The sequence below is a fragment of the Polistes dominula genome, unplaced genomic scaffold, assembly GCF_049000335.1.
Source record: "Polistes dominula isolate Pdom_NZ unplaced genomic scaffold, Pdom_raw_medaka contig_75, whole genome shotgun sequence".
NCBI lineage: Eukaryota > Metazoa > Arthropoda > Insecta > Hymenoptera > Vespidae > Polistes > Polistes dominula.
The window spans coordinates 3,835,001-3,852,213 of NW_028301003.1; the positions used below are offsets into that span (position 1 = coordinate 3,835,001).

At 24.8% G+C, this 17,213-nt stretch overlaps 1 protein-coding gene across 1 annotated transcript in view; it reads right to left on the reverse strand.

Moving 5' to 3' along the window:
* Positions 1-17,213, reverse strand: part of rdgA (retinal degeneration A) — a 29,204-nt gene that overhangs the window by 3,493 nt on the left and 8,498 nt on the right. The window contains 11 exon segments of the mRNA XM_015329503.2: positions 1-7,004; positions 7,758-7,921; positions 8,190-8,462; positions 8,703-9,158; positions 9,418-9,604; positions 9,678-9,993; positions 10,100-10,482; positions 10,868-11,262; positions 11,858-12,126; positions 12,128-12,547; positions 14,699-14,840. The exon segment at positions 1-7,004 is cut by the window's left edge and continues 3,493 nt beyond it. Of these exon segments, the coding sequence (XP_015184989.2) occupies positions 6,970-7,004; positions 7,758-7,921; positions 8,190-8,462; positions 8,703-9,158; positions 9,418-9,604; positions 9,678-9,993; positions 10,100-10,482; positions 10,868-11,262; positions 11,858-12,126; positions 12,128-12,547; positions 14,699-14,840 (3,040 nt within the window). The 3' untranslated portion in view covers positions 1-6,969.

Below are 17,213 nucleotides of genomic sequence, written 5' to 3' on the forward strand. Positions count from 1 at the left end.
TTAACGTTGACAATTTATTAATAATTAATTGATCAATTAATTATTCAAGATAAATTCTTTAATATTATTATCGTAAAATAAAATTACACTTGACAATGTATAATATATTAAAATTATTAAAAATATCCTACGCGCGTAAAAATTGTTTATATTATTAACGAAGACAAAGCTTTATTTTTCTATTTTCTTTAATTATATATTTATTTATTAACCAGAACAAGAAGAAGAGAAAAAAAGTAATATTCATAAAAGATTGAATACATACAAAGAGTGGGAGATAGAAAAAGATAGAAAAAGATAAAGATAAAGATAGAAAGAGAGAGAGAGAGAGAGAGAAAGAAAGATAAAGTTAAAGTTAGATTAACCTAATTAATAATTAATAAATCTTAAGAATATAATAATCTCGTTAGAGCGAGGGGAATACAAGAGAAAAAACACTTGCATCATATATTGGCTGTTAGCGAATGATAATTGACTAAATCATACGCTAACTATAATCACACTTTCTATACTAATCGAATACTCGCGTTTATGTTTATTACTCTTATCATTAATTCATGATTCTCCCTTAATCAATAACCTATATATATATATATATATATGTGTAGCATATGTTCTGGTAATTATGACAGTGACATATTTAACTTAAAATTTATACAAATTTATTTGCAGATTTTATTCAATCATTTGAAATAATTAATATTATAATAAATATATATAGTTTAGTTTTGTCATTGTCATAATTATCATCATTATATTTACTATTACGCAGTTTAGTATTCCATATATACCTGTTGAACATATACATACATACATATGTGGAACTTGGAATTAAAATTAGGATTATTAGAACAGGAGTTATTCGAATTAAACAAACTATTACAACGTAATAGAAAAAAGAAATCTATGTCGAGTTATTATAAATTTATAATGAGCTTTGTTTTATTTTTAATTATCATCTAAGCTCACTATAGTTTAATTATTTATTTCATTAATTCATAATTCATTAAATCATTCAATGTTTTAAAATCCATTTGTTTTTAACTTGTTTAAACTTACTCCCATTACTATACTTTATGTATTGGTTTATATATGTATATATTTTAAATATTTATTATAGATATAAATATATACATAAATTATTTATGCGTGTGTTGTGTGTGTGTGTGTTTGTAAATATTTAGTATGCACGTATTTATAAGTAATATTTATTATTTAATATTTAATATTATTATTTTATTTTTATTTCTTTTTTTTAATTTGCATTAGATATATAAAGATAGGCAAATAGGTAATTAGGTATGAGAAAAAATGAGTTGTTAAAAATTAGATAATTATACTAATCTCGATTGAACAATAAGCTTTCATTAATTTAATTTATTCATCGTTCATTAATACGATTGAATATTTTCTTTCATTTTTTTTTTACTTTTCTGAATTTTTCTTTTTGTCTTTTTTCTTAGGATTTAAATAATTCGAGAACGTTTGTTTATTATAATACAAATATTTAATTTGTAATCATTACCCTAATCACACACACGCGTAAATAGTTGTATGCGTTTTATTATGTTCTTTAATTATTATTATATTAATTAATCATCATCATTATTATTATTATTATTATTATTATTATTATTATTATTATTATTATTATTATTATTATTATTATTATTATTATTATTATTATTATTATGTATTTTTTTTAAATATATTTGTTTTTTTTTATATGTAGAAGAATCGAGTAGAAAGATTTTTGTTTCTTTTTTTATTTTTTTATGTCGCAGTTGCTAGTCATTTAATTGTTAATTCTTTTTTATTTTTTGTTTTTTTTTTGCATCACAAACAAATAATTATTTAAAATAAATCAGATGAAATGGATTATGAATTAGATTAGATTTTTCTTGGGTCATTTAATAGGTCATTGTAGTTTTTATTATTTTTTTTTTTTTTAATGTAAGATTTATTAGTCAAATTATTAATTTTATTTATTTATTTCTTTTTCAATTCATTTGTTTTGAACGATAATCATATTATAAGAGAGAGAAAAAAATTTAGAATTAGAATATTTCTAATTCACTTTTTACGTTAAAGAAGAAGAAGAAGAAGAAGAAGAAGAAGAAGAAGAAGAAGAAGAAGAAGAAGAAGAAGAAGAAGAAGAAGACAAATATTTTATAGAATATTAGATTATTTTTGTAAAAAACAAAATTTTTTTTCTTTTTTTTTTTTTAATTTATTTAGGAATAATTTCAGATAACGTAGTTTAATTTGATGAATATTTAAATATATATACATTTTAAAGGTCCCTTTTTAGAAACTTTGTTCAACGTATTATTATTATTATTATTATTATTATTATTATTATTATTATTATTATTGGCACTAGTTAAAGAAAAATTTGTTAATGTTTTATTTTTATTTATTTTTTTTTCAAATTGTTCTGATTGATCTATCGATGTTAATTATCGTAAACAAATAACTCGTTTTAATTTTTTATAATATCAATTTAAACAAAATTTAATTAATATCTAATACACGATTCAAATATTTTTTTTATTTTTTCGTTTTCTAATCATCGTCAAGTATCTAATACTCATCAATATTTTTTTTTTTAATCATAATCATCACATATTTTAAAATAATTTTAATTTAATGCCTTTTAAACACACGTTTAGAAAAAATTCTAATCTCTCTCTCTGTTCAATTTTTATTTTTATTTTATTTTATTTTTTTAATTATTTATTTTAATAATAGTTAGTTTTATATATATGTATTTTTTTTATTGGTTATTCCTTCCATTCTTTTATTTATTTCAGAGTAAATAGATAAGTATAGTATAATGATAAATATAGTAAATAATTTATGGTAAATAGTACAATAGTTGCGATAGACCGTTTTTTTTTATTTTTTTATTAATTTCTTTTTTTTTATTCTAAAATCTAATTGGTGTTCGTACGTTGTTCCCCTTTTTACACTTTTTTTTTAATTTCTGTTTCAATTTAATTTAACTTTTTTTGGTTCCGATTAAATATACTTCGTGTTTTTTTTTCATTTTTTTTTTTTTCGTAAATATCCAATTGGATTAATTTTTACAGTAACAAACTAGTGTACAAGGTGTCTCGAAAAAAAAACAAATTATAATATTAAGAATGAAAAAAAAAACAAAAAAAAACACATTGTAGAAATATTTCTGTATTTGTTTTTTTTCGACAACACCCTGTAGATGTTAAATCATCAAATTGTTAAATAAAAACGCGAATAATTTTAATTTATCACGCGTCGCGTATACATTTGGATTATTTGGTAAAAATTACGGATTTTACAACGCGTCCTGTTTCTTTTTTTTTTACTGAAATAATATTTTCGTCATTATTTGTTTATTTAATTTTATTATATATATATATATGTCATAAACGTAATGTAGTATTGTTGAAAATATTATAGTTGGCACAGTGTTGATTGTGTCGTCTAATTAAAACGGTAATGCATGTTTGTTATTTAATTCCTGTATTTATTTATTATTTATAGATTTTTTTTTATTTTGTCTTTTTCATTTTTTAAACTATCTATCAGCATTTTCCTGCATAGACCCTGTTTGAATTTCTAATCAAATTCACACCGATAACGTTTTAGGAGATAATTTTTTTAACGCGTGTCCCGTTTCATTATTATTATTTAATGTTTGTTGAAAAAATAATTTGTAAAAAGGGTTGAATTTTATTGAGGAGGGATTACTCCACTCCTCTACTCCACAATTTAATTTTGTTTTATTTTTATTGTTTCGAATTTGTTTAAAATTGGATGTGTCTATAAGCAAGGCCGCGAGATATTATAGTTTTTTTTTATATTAGGAAATAGTTCAAGTTATTAGAATATTAGAAAAATGGTTTTAATCGTGATTTCAAATACTTGTAAGTGTTATATTTTATATATAAAGGTATATATATACCTTTATGCATATATATATGTATGGTTAAAATACACTTACGCGTTATGTTCAGTATTTTCTTAAATAATTTTTTTGAATACAATTTTTAATCGTCAGAGAGCTCTTACTATTTAATACAAAAATTAATAAATTTATAAATTAGTAATTTAATTTAATAATTTCAAAGTTAAATAATACATCAAATCTAACAAATGAAAATTATTGAAATAATTTATTATTATTAAATGAATATATAATTTTCCTTTTTTTTTTTTTAAATGAATACATTTATAAATTAAATAAATTTATTTCGAAGTAAAATAATACATCAAAATCAAACAAATGCATATTATTGTAACATTTATTACTCCTGTTTGTTTTTTATTTGTTTTTTATTTTTTTAAATAATTTAAATATTTAAATAATCTCATTTAATCAATTAATACTACTTGCAGTATCATTTTTTTTTTATATTAAATAATAAGAGCTTTTTTCTGACGTATTCTTTTTGTTTCTTTACGCGTATGTGTTTTCTCGTTAATAATATTCTCATTTCTTTTCATTTTTTTATTTATTTTACGCTAATAATAATAACTTAATACCTTAAACAATTGGAGATATGTATCGAATATACAATACAATGAGAAATATTATTCATAAATATTTATCAACAACCCTATGTAACCGGGTGTCTCTATGAGCGTGTTCTTTTTTTTTATTTAACAGGAAGAATGTTTTTTTTCTTTTCCTTTGTTTTTTTGTTTTTTTGTTTATACGCATAAGAAAATATAAATACTTTAAATATAATTCGATACACATATGAGAAAGTTTCAAAAAAAATAAAAAGTTTATCGTCACACAGTTAACTCAACATACGCGAATACATACACACACACACACACACACACACACACACACGACAGAGACGAGTTCCTATAAAAATCATCTTGATTATTATTATTAATTATTAATATTATTATTATTATTTGAAGAGAAGAGTAAAAGTCATCATTTGCATTAACATTTGTTTTTCATTTCTTTCTTATTTTTGTTGTATTGTATGTTTTTTGTTTGTTTATTAGTTTGTTAGTTAGTTTGTTTAATTTTTAATATGATACTACAATTCTAGAAGAAGGAAGTAGAAAAATATAAAATAAAAATTATATAAAGAAATATATATATATATATATATTATATATATATATTATATATATATATTATCGTAAGAGTGATGGTTACTTTTGTTTTCTTTTGTTTTTTTTTTCCTTTTTTTTTATATTTATAATACATATCATTAATATTTGCTACCAACCCTAATTTTAACTGCGAGAAAAGAGAAATCAAATCTTTCGTTCATTACCATCATCGTTTACAAATCTTTTTTTTTTTTTATTATTATTTAACTTTTTCCAATAATTTTTTAAAACTCGCAATTATTATTTGTTTCTTTTTTTCTTTCCTCAAATTTTTCAAATACTTTTTGCAAATCGTTGATAAGATTTAATTGAAATTATTAATTGTTTTTAATAGTTGTTGTAGAAATTAATTTGATAATAATTATTAATAATATTTATTATTTATATAATATAATAATAATCCTATTTAATTAATTGTTCTTTTTGTTTATTAATATTATTATTATTATTAATATTATTATTATTATTATACGTTTTTTTACTTATTTCTCTTTTTCATGAATTATATATATATATTTTATACTACTATAATTGTGTACCAATAATAATAATTTAAATAACTACAATAATACGTACACCCCGTATAAACAATCAAATGAACGAATGAAAAAGATTGCACAGGGTGTAAAGGGGTGAGTTTATCTGAAGTTAGAGGGAAAAATATTTCATATTATTATTATTTTTTTTTCTGTTTGAAATATTTTGATGTCTCTTGTTGATTTCTCGTGCACAAAATACTGTTGTTTTTTTTTTATTTCTTGTTGTTGTTGTTGTTGTTGTTGTAATAGAAAAAGTACACGTATTGCACGAATATATATATACGAAGAATATAGAAAGAAAATTTATTCAAAATATAATTATACGTATATATATATATACGCGTGTGAGTATATTTGTCTATATAAATAAATATATGTATATATATATATATATATATATGTATTTGTTTATATATAGGATGATCTATTTAATTAAAATTTACTAGGATTATTAAAAACATTTGCAGATTCTTTTTTTAGTTTTATTTTGAGATTGCATTATGAGATTTTTATTTAATATTAATTATAATAATAATAACAATAGTAAAAAAAAAGATTGCAAATGTTTCACTTTATTTTAGAAACAATTTTTTTAAATGAAATCATAAAAATGTTTAATCTAAAAATTGATTAAAATGAATTATTTAAAGTATAATAAATATTTGTTTAAATTTTCTAAATGTTTATATCCTGTATATATACATATACATAATATACATATTTGGATAAGATCCAAAAATCGGTATCATTATCATTTACATAAACATATATTATATATATAATATATGTATTTAAATATATAATACAATGTACGATATATATAATTATATACTAAATAAATATATATAACGTACATGTATAGAGTATGTAAATGTATTATGTCAGAAAGAAATTTTCATATTCCTTTTTTTTATCTTATTTTTTTTATCTTATTTTTTTTTATCTTATTTTTTTTAATCTTTTTGTTTTCCATATTTTAAATAGGAATGAAGAATAACTTAAGTTAGAGAATTTTTTTTCGTAGATAAAATACGTGTGATTATCATTAAATACAATTAATTAATTAATTAATTAATACTCAGTATCTTGGAAAAAAATAATATAGGACACTATTTTTACGTATCATATTTGTGTATGAGATAATAATCATGAACAATTATTCATTATTATTATTACTTTGTTTGTTTTGTTCTTAACGTAATAGTAGATCAAGATTTATTAAACTAATTTTAAGTCGGTCCCCAAAAATAATCCTGAAGTAGGACCCACAGGATTGTTAATTATAAATCATTGGAATTATTATTGATTATTATTCATCCACAGCCAGTTGGAATTGTTCCTGACCTAATTAAACAAATTCAAATTATAGAAATATCAAATCGTGATTATGTTGATTATTATTAATAATACTTTGTATGCGGGATTTTTTTAAATTAATTTGTAATAATTTTTAATATTTAATTGTATAAGTTTACTTAATTTCAATGCAATCGTAAATGTGAAAATAATTCATTTGTTAAAATTGATTTAATATTTAATTTTGATTTATTGTTTTTTCTTATAATAATAAATTAATTATATTAATAACTATATTATTTAATATAAAAAAAATAATAGAAAAATTATATTAATATATAATTAATTATATTAATAACAAATCAATATTCATGTTTATGAATTAAAGTTAATTTAAAATTTAATTCTTTTTTCTTTTATTTTTCTTTTCATAATAAGTCAATATAAAAAAATTAATTATTTTGTTAATTTTGTAAAATTAAAATTGTTCGAAATAATTTCGGTTATATAAAAAAAAAAAAATACTAATTCATAGTTTATAAGGGATTATAAATGCATCTTTGGTTTAAACTCGGAGACAATTAGTAAGAGATTATAGTTAAGCATAGAATAATCTTTTTGGGGGTATATAACTATAGTTAGATAAGATCTTGTTAAAATCAACACAAACATAGACATACACAAACATACATGGAGATAGAACACATAGATGTGAACAGATTTACCACAGAGTAGTAACATAATCCCGCATATAAAGAGTATTATAAGATGAAGATTTAAATGGAAAATCCTGAAGCTTACTTTGCAAGTACGCCGCTAGTTCACGATCCTCAGCTGACAAAGCTAATTGCCTAGGTGTTTGACCGTGTCTATCCTTCAATGTTAAATTTGCACCACCTGCTACTAGCATACAACAAATTGAACGTTTTTTATATTGCGCTGCTTTGTGTAAAGCCGTTTGACCCCTGGAAAAAAAGAAAACAAAAATTACCAAAAAAAACCCTTGACGCAACCCTGACGCAACAATAAATAAACCCCTCAAAATTAATATATTTATTAATTTAATAATAAATATATAAAACCCTAAATAAACCCCTTTAAAAGTTTCCCATATAAATTTGTTCTTATCGTGTTGTTAATGATATATAACCCTTATTATAATTTAAAATCATTTGTTTAAATAATCAAATTAATAATGAGTGAAAAATTAATGTAATTGATAGATGAACGTACTTATCATTGTCAGCAATGTCAAGAATCGTTGGTGGTGCACTGGCAATAAGATATCTAACGATATTCTTATGACCATATCTCGAAGCCAAATGCAAAGCAGTTTGTCCAGTAGTGTCGATTGATAAAAGTGAATATCCTTTGTTATGTAATTCCTTAAGGGCAGATAAATCACCTATCTTAGCAGCCTTCAAAATACCATCAGAAGTCTTCTCGAGTAAACCGGTACTGAAGGTATGAACCTCAGAACTCAACCCAAAAAGTCTATCACGTGGACTGCAAAATAAATCGTAGACAAAACATTTTATTTAATTTTTTAAATATTTGGTCAATAAAATATTATTAAATTATTTTATATAATTGCAATTAATTTTGATTTAATTTAAACACGTGTGTATCTAAAATTTGATAAATAAATTTTGAAACAAACAAAAATATATAAAATAAAACAAAATATAAAATATATAAAATATAAAAAAAATATATATATATAAACACATAAAAAATATAATTTACCTGATAAAGGTGTGAGAAGATTGATCAGCTGTTCTATTTACATTAGATGAGGTCATCGATTTAGACGAATTACCATCCTGTTTAGGAGTTGTTTGTTTCCTTTCATCATAATCTTCTTTAATTTCTTCTTTAATTTTCTTACGTGTTCCTACATTAACAGATTTCTGCGATTGGTTTTCCACCTCTTTGGCCAAGTTAGAATTGTTAACATTAGATGATGGTGATGGTGATGCTGTTAGTGGTGATGACAGTCGTTTAGTTTCAGATTGAGATTTGGTATCAGCATTGGTCGATGACACTTGTTGTTGTTCATTCTGTGGTTGAACTTTAGCAGGATTGGTGACTTCTGCTTGATGATTTTCTTCTTGTTGTTGTTTAGATGAAGTCTGATCACTCGTAGGTGATGATGGTGGGCCTGCTTTTGTCATGGCTGGCTTTTCTCTTGGACGTTCTTCGCTATATCACACGTTCTTTCTATTAATCTAATGATAGGACATCATTACCATTCGAATTGTCATTAATTATCAAACAATTGACAAAAAAGATAATACAATTTTACAGACAACAGGATTTTTCATTATCACGCACGTGCATTTGGTTTCTTTTCATTTTTCTTTTTCTATCAAATGTAACATTTAACACACATCAATTATGACAATTTAAACATATTGTTAACAATTCCAATTAAGTTGACAAACATTTAGAATTAATTTACCTAGGTGAAGGATGAGCTGTTTCAGGTTCTTGAGAAGCTGTTGTACAGATTTCAGTTTCTCCGGTTGGTACACCTTGACTAGGACTACTTTCTTCAAGAATGTAAACAACTTCGGCAGCCACATCAGTAACGTAATGCAATTGTTCTTGGGCACGATCAATCCTGAAGAATCTTTCAGCTGTGCAGGCTAATTTTGATGATAATACAATGTAGTTTTATTTATTATTATATTTTTTAAACAATTCATTAATATTACTTACAATCTAGGAAACAACAATTGTCCATGTTATAATTCTTCGCTAAAATATTTCTCAGCGATACCAAATCAGTCGTAGCATCCAAATCCAATGGTTCGGGTATCAACAATTTAGCTACCTTTTTCAATCTATCCTTGTCGTGATAATAAGTCTCGTAATCCGACATCTTGATCCTCATGACGGGTAAATTGAGTCTTTCTAATTTGGCCACGTCAGGTTGCGATTGGCCAGTGTTTCTTCTTTTAGCAAGCATCGTTGCTTTGTTCAACAAACTCATATTTATGATCGATGGTAATAATCTACAAGCTTCACCGTCAACCTTAACAAAATAAAACCAAACCCAAGATTGATGATAAACCCTAAATGATCTGATGTTCAACCCATTTTGTATTATCATCGATAATAATTAAAAAAAAAAATTCTACCTGCATGGGAATGGTCCTCGTAGTAACAAGTTTAGCTTTACTGCATTGTGCAATGCAAGTACCATGACCACCAGCTTGCAATAATGGTAATTGATAAGTGGTTAAACCAACAATTTCAATTAAACCATCCTCTGTTGAAGGTTCCTTCGTCGTACTACCCGCACACCATGGATGCGTTCCACCACCATAAGATGCGATATTTAAAAATACTATTGCATGAACACGATGTTCTTTCAACTTTGATGTTAAATCTTGACCGTCGCATTCCAATGTCACAAATTCTGACAAATCCTTCCATTTTCTTCTGACCAAATCTTTACCACCCATTTGTCCATAGAACATTTTGTTTCTCAATCTAGAGTTGAATTTCTCCGGGTGTGCCTCTGTTCAGAGAGATTAACAGAGGGTTTGTGGTTAAAACACACGTATAAAGTTGTTTCTTTGTTGCAAAGTTTTATAATTATATGCAACTGTATATATATACGCGTTTGTGGTTATCGCGGTTTATAACTTGGGGAGGGGGTGTGGGTAAATGTATTTAATGACGCGTTAAACATTATTCCCAGATGTTGACGGATTTAAAAACACCTGTCAACTATTGCTAACATCCGTTCATTAAGGTTAACAACTTCAAAAATAATATTTATCTCAATTGATTGCGAATATCACGTTATTTATCGGATAAAATAATAATAATAATAATAATAATAATAATAATAATAATAATAAAAATAATAATAATAATAATAATAATAATAATAAATTTACCTCGTGCCTCGTGAAATTCTAAAGCAATGTGGGCGTCAACACCAAGAGAGAAATAATTGTTGACAACGTTCAATGGAAGATTTTCTTTTGCTTTTCCACTTTCATCGTCGTTTTGAATATCGGGATTCCTTTCTACGACCAATTGCCATCTGTCCAATAAAGTGGTTTCACTTTCACCGATGCTGGTTAATATTTTGCCGATTGGTTCGTCCGTGTAACCACCACCCCAACCAAGTGCCCGTGCCAAATCGTTTCCCGTACCAAGTGGAAGAACACCTACTGCAGGTGGTGAGGGTGCACCAATTTGATCCAACACTGAGAGAACCCAACCAACCGTACCATCACCCCCGCAGGCTAATACTCGTAAATTTGGTACTCTCTTAAATAATTCCAATCTAAATAACAAATCATTTATTTATACTAAAGTTATTTGTTTCAAATAGGAAACATTATTTTTCAAATTAAATTAAATTTTCAAATTAATTAATTTTAATTACAAACTTGAATGAATTTATTATTTGTTATTTGCAATTTTATTTATAAATTATTTGTAATTTGAAATTAAATTTTGTAGTTGTCCTCTTCTTGATAGTAGACCACAGAGTTATGCATACTTGTAACACGTGTTGCCTATCGTCAAGGGGCATGACCAAGTACGACGTGTTGCTAACCTCCCGGCACCATTAATTAATATTCGTATGAATGAAATTACGCGAGAAGAATTTTACTTAAATATTAACTAAGTTCAAGCCACTTTGTTTATTCAATTAAACTCCGTTACCGAAATAATAAAAAGGGACGATATTAATTTTCATTTACGTTATTAGTTGTTTTTGGTTTCCTTTTTCGTGAAATGTTTAATTAAAAAGAAAACGTATATTTTGCAAATAATAATAATAATTATCGATTATAGATAAAATTTAATTAACGTGTAATTAATATTGGAAAAAATCAGAGATAGAATTGTGTTAAATAATAAAATATTCTTACCCCATTCTGGGTCCACCTTGTGTAAGATCAAAAACCTGTCGTGGATTTAATAACCATTGAAATTTCTGCAACAATTTGGCACCCTGATTTCCTCCAGATTTTGGATTGATGAATACTAATACTGGTCTAACGGTTGCCGTTGGAATTGGTTTGACAACCCAAAATTTACTTTGATCTTCTTTCTGTTGTTGTTGTTGTTCCTTTTCTTTTTCCTTGTCTCTGGATTTTCTACGTGTCGTTGATGAAGTTGACGGACCTGTACCACTTTTCCTTCTTTTTCGGTGACTTTCTCAAACTACTTTTGAAACTACCCTTTCTTGGTAATTTAACGATCCATGATGGTGGCACGATGATGGACGAATGCGAACCCAATTCGCAATTTTCACCAATTTTGTCTACGTTGAAACACGCTTCCTTATTGTGATAAGCTGTTTTACACCAACTACAGTTTACCGCGATTATTTCCTTAGACGTAAAACTTAATTTGGATTGAAAACTTTTACTGCAATTAGCGCATTTCCCTTTCTGCGAACGTCTGTGCACCCAATGATGATTTGTAGTAGTTTGTTCGCGATATTGTCTAACACCGACGTCACGAAAACTCGTCTTGCAGGCAAAATTTAAACTTGGGGCGCATACCGCGTGGACGACTACCCGACAAGCAGAACACTTCATCCGTGGTCCATGTTTCTACAAAATAATTCAATGGAACCTTGTTTTTTAGTTGACAGATCGTACAAAATTGCATCAGAGATTGTGTCAGGGATTTTTTTCAAAGGAATTCTGGATTTATCATAATTACATTGATAAATTGTTAATATCAAAATTGTAATTCGAATTAAGTAAGATTTTTTTTGTAAATGAAAAACTTTAATCTATATACTAATATTAAATATAATATTATAATTAAATTAATATATATATATATATATATATAATATAATTTGTAAAATAATTATTATAATATAATTTTCTATTATTTTAGTATTATTTTGTTGTCCATGGTTCTATAAAATAATTAAATGGAACCTTGTTTTTTAGTTAACAGATTGCACAAAATTGCATCAGTGTTTGTGTCAGGGTTGCGTCAGGGTTACATCAGGAAATTATTTCTAACAAATTCAAGATTTATCATATAATAATTAAAACATTAAATTCATTAAATATTAATATTTAAAACTTCAATTTACAATCAAATAATTTTTTTTTAACATAAAACCTTTATCTATATATATAATTTATTATTATTTTTGAATTATCTTTTTTTAAATAGTATTATCTGAAACGAATTAAAGTATCGATAAACTTAATCCAAATCGAATAATAAAACTTTAACAAGAAGATGATCCTTAATGAAAGTTTCTTATTTTTTCTTTTTTTTTTTTTTATATAACCTATTAAAGAAAACAGGAGTGGAATAGAGGGTGTTGTTAGGGTGAGGGGGATGAAATAGGCTGAGGAGTTTCGATTATATCCTTGATATCGATTTTAAAGGAGACTCATGTAATTAGTCGAGCCTTATTAGTCTCTCGAAATGACCTATTACTAGTCGTTTCATTATACATGGATGAAATGGTCCTTTTCCCTTCTTCCCTTCACCCTCAGTCTCCTTCAAATCCCTTTGTTGATCAGTCGAACGTAGAATAATTAAAATCAATTTAAAGATAAATCATCTTAAATGTACTTGGTTTCAAGATTTTGTATTTTTTTTTCTTATTTTATTTGTAAATAAAAATAGTTGAACTTTGATGAAACCGAGAAATAATTAAACAAATTCTTGATAGGATGTTTGAAATATTTATACATAAGTATACATTATATATTAGTTGAATATATATGTATTTATAATATACAGATTTAACTTCAAAGAATAAAAGGGGATGCTACTTGAAAATTGTGACAATTTTAGTTGGAAATGCGGTCGAGTGGACAAACGAACGATTTTCTTCCCTTTTTTTTATTTTTTCTTCTTTTTCTTCTTCTTCTTCTTCTTCTTCTTCTTCTTCTTCTTCTTCTTCTTTTAAAGGGTCAAGGTTATCTCAAGAGAAACTCCTACTACTGCTACTACTACATCGTCATCATCGTCGAACTTTTGCGTTAGACTCTTGTTTGTTTTTTATATTTCAACCACTTAAATTTTTCTTGAATTATTTTATCATTAAATAGTCCCATTTAAAAAAAAAAATAGGAAAACTGTCTTTTAATAGAATTTTTTTATTTATTTTTTTATTTTAACCATTTAAATATTTAGTCCTATTTTTAAAAAATAAAAGAAGGGAAATTTTCTTTTAATAAAATTTTCTTTTAATGGTACTTGTCAGAGTAAATTTCTTGTTTTTTTTTCTTGTAGATATCTATGTCTGTTTCTTTGTCATCTATTCTCTCTAGATAGTTTATTGAAACGTGTGGCAGCACGTTTACGTGATGACATTACTCGATGAACAGAAACAACTACCATAGAGGAAAGAGAAGTGTACCCGACTTCAATTATGTTTTCCTAGCTGATTCATTAACGTTAGAACATCGAACGTGCAAACGAGTTTTTAATAGCTAAAGTATTTCCCATATAACCTTTCTACATATATATATATTTGCAAAAGAAAAAGAAGATTAATTTAATTAAATATTAAAAAGAAAAAAATTTATACAAAATATTAAGTAAAAAATTTAATTGATCATTTAGACAAAAATGAAATATGCTTTCCCTAAATGTTATAATTTAAAATATATATATATATATAATTATCGTGCATATATTTTATAATAAATTGAAAACAATATTTTAAAAATATATGAAGTTAAATATTGTTAAATGTTAGATGTGTGTAATGAAAATCTTACCGAGCAATCATTGACGTAACAAAAGTCACCAGAGGCAGCAGTAGGTACCCAAAAATGTTCACCATTGAATGCACTACCACCCCAATCAGGGGTTGATCGTAGCTCACGTTGACCACCACTCGAGGCACCCTCTTCTCTTCCTCTGAAACCACAATACACTTTGTTCCTGAGTGTATTCTTCTCATCATCCTACTTCTTCACACCCACTTCTCTCATCCTACTTTCCTTCACATTTTTTTCAATGTCCACAAATATTATTTATTATCCTTGCATTGATTTCTAGTTAACTATTTTACTCTATTCATACTGCAAGATAATAAAGTTGGTCTTTTAAGCAAATATCAATGATATAATTGTTAACAAAATTTTGATCAAATAAAATTTGAGGTTTCAGAATATTTTTTATCTTCTTTTATTTTGGTTTTTTATTTGTTTGTTCGATGATTGTTAAAAACTTTACGAATTATTTCATATTAGGATAAATCATTCGTGGACATTAAAAATAATCATAGCAACATTGTAATTGGCATATTAATGTAATTGATTGTTAATAAACAATCCTCCATTGCATTTCTACGAAGAATATCGTAGAAGCCAGTTAAAAGCAACGACGATGAGACAATGAGAAAGAAAAATTATGCGATTCAATTTCGTATTAGAAAGAAGATATAGACAAAATTGTTTATCCGATCAATCGTGCAACAAAAAAAATAAAACTAAAAAAAATAACATTTCACAAAAGCTGTAATATTATAAATCTCATTCTTATATTAATTTTAATCGAAAGGATATTTTCCTTTCGAGTTATTTCTTACCCCTAGCTAGGGTTGTATAAATATATATCATTTATATATTTTTTTATTTTTATTAATTAAATATAATTATTATTAAAAAAATATTTATTTTATATAATTAAAAATAATTTTAATGAATAATTAACTAATAATTACATTAATTAAAAATTTAATTATTAATTAAAATACGAATATTTTAATAAATATTTTTTTTATATTTTTTTTATTATATATATATATATATATATAATATATGATTTATATAATTTATTTGTTTTTTTTATTTTAATTATTTCAACATCAAAGAAGATAGAAACACACACAAACACACATAAAAAAAAAGGAAAATTATAAGAAGCAACACTCTGCGAAAGGAAATGCTCGAGATAAATTACATCACTTTCTTTCCTACTTTTATTATTATTATTATTATTATTATTATTATTATTATTATTATTATTATTATTATTATTATTGTTATTTTTTCTTTGTTATTATTTCTTTGTTCCTTTTGTTTTTGTTACTTTTTTTTTATCTTTCTTTCTCTATTTTTTTTTCTTTTTTTTTCAGAGTCCTGGGGGGTAAGTTGGCTCGTTGAAAGGATCCAATATCGGATTGCAGGATCTCCCCGTAGTACGGTAACATAAAGAATTTACGGATGCTTGAAATTTCCTAGCTTGGTTGTCGTGGTAACGCCATCAGATAGAAAGAGAAAGAAAAAAAAGAAAAAAAAAACATAGAAAATGATAGAAAAAAAATTAGAAAGAGAGAGAACAAAAGAGAGAGGATACGACTAATATGCAATTTTAATTATCAAACATTATTTAATTACATATATATATATATATATATTTTTTTGTTTATTAGGAAGAAAATGATTCAATTTTATTCTAAGGTCATTCCTTTCAATAATTTTTTTTTATAAAAATAATTTTTTATAAATTAATTAGCGTATTGTATTGTTAATTATTATTAGATAAATATTTCAATCAATTATTCGATTGAGCGCCTGGGTCAACAAACCTCTCGTAAAAAAAAATCAATTATTCGAGTATAAAACACACACACATATTTTATTTATATTATAATATTTCTATTAGATTTTTTTAAACACTTACGAGATTGGTTTGTCAATGTGTTTTGGTAATTACTATGATAGAATTTTATTCTTTTTATTAAATTATTATCCCCTTGCAATAATTATTACAAATAATGTACTCATTTCTTTCTCTCTATTTTTCTATATCATTTTTTTGTAACACATTATACACGTGTGATAATATTAAACATTATTTTGAATAATTGTTAAAGATCATTTTTTTCTCTCTCTGTCTTTTTCTCTCTTTCTATTTCTTTTTCTGTTTATTTAAAAGACTTTTAGTTGAACAAATAGCGACAATATTATTTGAAATACTTTCAAAACGGTTTTTCTTCTATTTACAAAACTTTTACAATGTACCTTTTTAAAAAATGTATAAAAATCTTGATTTCGAGAAGACATACACTTTTTTCCTTACTAAAAGAAAAAGCAAAAGAAAAAGAGAAAGAAAGAGAGAGAGAAAAAGAGAGAGTTAACAAGCTGTGGTAACATCAACGACCATTGAATTTTTCCTACTTTTCTTCCACTTTACGTAAAGAGTTTTTGAATGACTATGTGTTGTTGTTGTGTGTGCTAAAACAGAGAGAAAAATAGGCTAAGGGAATAGGGATTTAGTTGGGTA